This window comes from Macaca nemestrina, chromosome 10, assembly GCF_043159975.1.
Source record: "Macaca nemestrina isolate mMacNem1 chromosome 10, mMacNem.hap1, whole genome shotgun sequence".
Classification (NCBI taxonomy): domain Eukaryota; kingdom Metazoa; phylum Chordata; class Mammalia; order Primates; family Cercopithecidae; genus Macaca; species Macaca nemestrina.
This window is the reverse complement of record NC_092134.1, coordinates 87,862,359-87,866,049: the sequence shown is the minus strand read 5'-3', so window position 1 is coordinate 87,866,049 and position 3,691 is coordinate 87,862,359. Positions and strand designations below refer to the sequence as shown.

The window sequence follows — 3,691 nt, the reverse complement described above, 5'->3', positions numbered from 1 at the left end:
GTGAGAGCAGAACCGGGGGGGCAGCGCCGGGGCGAGCCGGGGCGAACGGGGCTCTCCCGCCCGGGCCGGGCACGGGGTCCCGGCTGACAAGTGCGGGGCTTTCTCTCTCCCGCAGGTCGCCTTTTAAAAAAATCCCTGCGGTGGGTGGGAAGGAGCTGGATCTTCACGGTCTCTACACCAGAGTCACTACTTTAGGCGGATTCGCGAAGGTGAGTGGAAGTTTTAATTTGTATTTCCCTCTCGCTGGCCTCCTCCAAAAAGTCTCCTTTGACCCCGGAGTGGGCGCTTGGGGCTGGGGGGGTGGCCCGCAGGGGCAAAAGGCGTTCTTTTCTCTCCCAGCCGGTGGCACGGAGGCGGACGGCGGCGGGGCTGTTTTTGGCCTGGTGGCTCGCGTGCGCGCGGCGGGCGCGGGGCTCCGGCGGGCGGGCGGCCCGGCGCCGGCTCGCGCCCTGCCCGGTGCCCGGTCGGGCCGGCAGGGTCTGAGCGCCGTGGCGGGGAGTGCGGGCGTGCGGGGCGCCAGCCTGAGCCCCGCGCCCGCCCCGCGCCCGCGCCGCCCGCCCGCTCGCTCGCGAGTCAGCTCTGCCGCCGCTGCCGCTCTAGCACAGGCGGAGACACAGAGACACACAGACTCTGAGAGCAGTTTTCGTGCAACTCAAAATTAGCGCGGGCAGGTTTAACATCGATAATCGGCTGCGAAATGATCCCGGCAGCCGGGGGCACAGCCTCGGCCCCGTCGCCCTCGGTTTATACAGCTAACAAAAGAAACCAGGACCTGTCTCCAAATAGCCATCTTAGGCTTCAAGGCTAGGCAGAAGCTGTAGGCCTCAAAGAAGGGCCTATGGAGATGGATAGATCTGGGAGAGGGATCGGAATCGGCCCTGGCCCTGGCCCCCCCAGAACCCGCGGACGTCGCTGTCCGGAACTGTATTGATCCTTTTGAACTTTTTTTTTTTTTTTTTTTTTTTTTTTTTTTTTTTTTTTAGTGTAAACGGACCGCGTTGAGATTTAAAAGGGGGCGACAGAGGGACTTGCGATTGGTTATTGTCCGGGCTTCAAAAACAAAACAAACCCACCAACCCCCCCCATCCAAACAAAACAAGTGGTATTAAATACAGGGCTCTCTGGTGAAAACACAGTGATTCAAGAAGCCCTTGCTTAGGAACTCTTACCGATCGATCCGAAACACCCACTGATGCCTTAGGTATCTACAGATCTCTGTAGAATGGGTATTTATTTCATAGTTAGGTTAAGATTTTCTTAGATTGTTCACTTTCAGACAAGCGTGCCTGTGTTTTACCAGGTTTCTGAGAAGAATCAGTGGGGAGAAATTGTTGAAGAGTTCAACTTTCCCAGAAGTTGTTCTAACGCTGCCTTTGCTTTAAAACAGTATTACTTGCGGTGAGTAGTAGTGACTTTTCCATAGTATTTGGAAATAAGGGACTTATGGAGAGATTTGTTTTTAGCAAAACCAAAAGCAAACCTTGCACACCAAACAGTTCTTAAGCTCTTGTTCATTTCATACTGAGACAAATTTAATATAAATAAAGTGAGATTGTAGGAAGGTGAAAGTTTTCCTCACTGATTACAGGAACGTTTACGTTTTTCATACAAAATCATTACAGGTGACACCCTAGCCCCAATCTTGGTAAACATTCTTTTGTGACATTGTTATTGATCGCTTGATATCCACTGAGGGGCAGAAAGGTGATGCTTAGTAAAAGACTTAAGATAGTTAATGAAACTTTGTAGCCTATGGGAAAATTTTTTTCTTTGTTTTGGAAAGTCCTTTAGTTTTAAAAATTCTGACTTAAAGATTTTTTTTTTAAATGAAACTTCTTGTTTGGAACAGTGTCATTGAATAGGTTTTTCAGTAGAATATTCCTACATGGCATAACATGTTGGTGGCTTAGGTCACCAGGATTGTTTTGATAATTTTGGTTGAATTTTCAGTGACTTAAAAACGTTCAAAAGGATAATTATATCTTTAGGGAAACGGGGATACTATGAAATGGGATACTATAATCTGGATTTTCTTTCATTCTCCCTCTTCTTTTTTGACTGCTTATTCGACAAAGTTAAATTTCTTATTCAGTTGGTATGTGATACAGTCTAGATGATATATTTTGTGATCTAGTGTTATTTTTTCGCTTCTAGTTTTTCTTCTAGGAATACTTTCATATTGTAATTTATCATGAGGCTGTGTTTTATTTTTAATGTTTACTTACCCTTAGAGGATCCTAAGTTAGTTGGTGTTATTTAAAACTAAAATGATATTCTTTGTATTTATTGATTTTTAATAGTGATATTACAGGCCTTTTTTTGTAAGGTGGCTTCTGCATAATTTGAGTTTTGCATTTATTATTGCTTCAGATGCGCTCAGTTATTGTGTATTACGTTCAGCATTCTGAAATAGGAAATGCAGTAATTGCACAGGTGTACTTTCTATTGGCTATCTTAGATTGACTTCAGGCTTGAAGCTGGAGTTCACAGAACTTTGTGAGTAGTTATTGAGTTACACAGGAAGTCTAGAAAATATTAAATATGGTTAATTGTCATCTATTGTGTGTGTGTGATGGCATTTGTGTCAGAGTACATTTTAAAATAAAGGGCTACATAAAAAAAAAATTAACCTCCAAAACTGTTGAGTTAGTAGTGCGGTGAGTAATAGAGAGTTTTATATTCATCGTGACATTCATTTGGTCATTTCTATTTATGATATTGAGAGCAACATTTTAATACATATTCTGGTTTTATGTTTTTATCAGCTTAAAACATTTGAATTTTGGACTGTTTGAAATACGTATTTTTGAAGTTTTGCTTCATATTTCTTAGCTTGATTGACTTAAATTTTATAACCAGAAAGTACTATAGAATATACATGATTCATGAGATGTATATTTTTCTGAAGAGTTTACATTCATACTAATAGTTTTAGCATAATCAAATTAATATCTAGGCTTTCATTTTTTTAACAAAAGTTAATTATAAATATTGTTTTTCCAGTTGTCATTATTATCTTGGGAGGATATCATTGATTATAGGTACTGTTTTTAACTATATAGTTTCAACATTGTAAGTATTTACATTGTCTTCAGATCAAATTGGGCTTTATGCTCTTATTAGAAGCTGCTTTTTGAACTATGTCCTTAGTTAAACTTGTTTTTCCCTCATATGTCACTCTCTAGATTTGTTTTTACAGGGTTGTAACTAGGCTACTAGGAAAAAAGTTGAAGCATTTGTTTTGGAAAATAAAACCATGTGAAGATTTGCATGGCTTGTAAAGAAATACAAAAGAAATATGCTGATCAAAACTTAGGTACTACCAACCTTGAAAGAATTTTTTCCTGGTGGTCTAATATTGCACAGTAAGAGGATATATATGATGCTGGCTTTTACACCTTCCTCTGAAAAATCTTAATTGGCAGACAGAATGCCAAGTAACAGTAATTCTGTTACCTACCCATAAGATTGGGTCTTCATAGTAAGAAATAGTAATCAAGTGAGTTGATAAGTTATGTCTTTGCTACATCAGATTGAATATCATCATTACTGATGAGCAGATAATGCAGTGTATTTTTTAAATTACAAGTGGAATAATTTTTTAATATGAACTGCTTTTTCATTTGACCTACTGTAAGACTGTCATTATGTGTTAGTTCTCCTTTACAAGTTTAATATTTGCTCACATTTC

The 3,691-nt window shown here is 40.8% G+C and overlaps 1 protein-coding gene across 1 annotated transcript in view; it reads left to right on the top strand.

Annotated features, from left to right (window-relative positions):
- LOC105470091 (AT-rich interaction domain 2) overlaps window positions 1-3,691 on the top strand; it is a 187,103-nt gene that overhangs the window by 244 nt on the left and 183,168 nt on the right. The window contains exons 2-3 of the mRNA XM_011721841.3: window positions 116-209; window positions 1,301-1,398. Of these exons, the coding sequence (XP_011720143.1) occupies window positions 116-209; window positions 1,301-1,398 (192 nt within the window). The remainder of the gene's footprint in view (window positions 1-115; window positions 210-1,300; window positions 1,399-3,691) is intronic.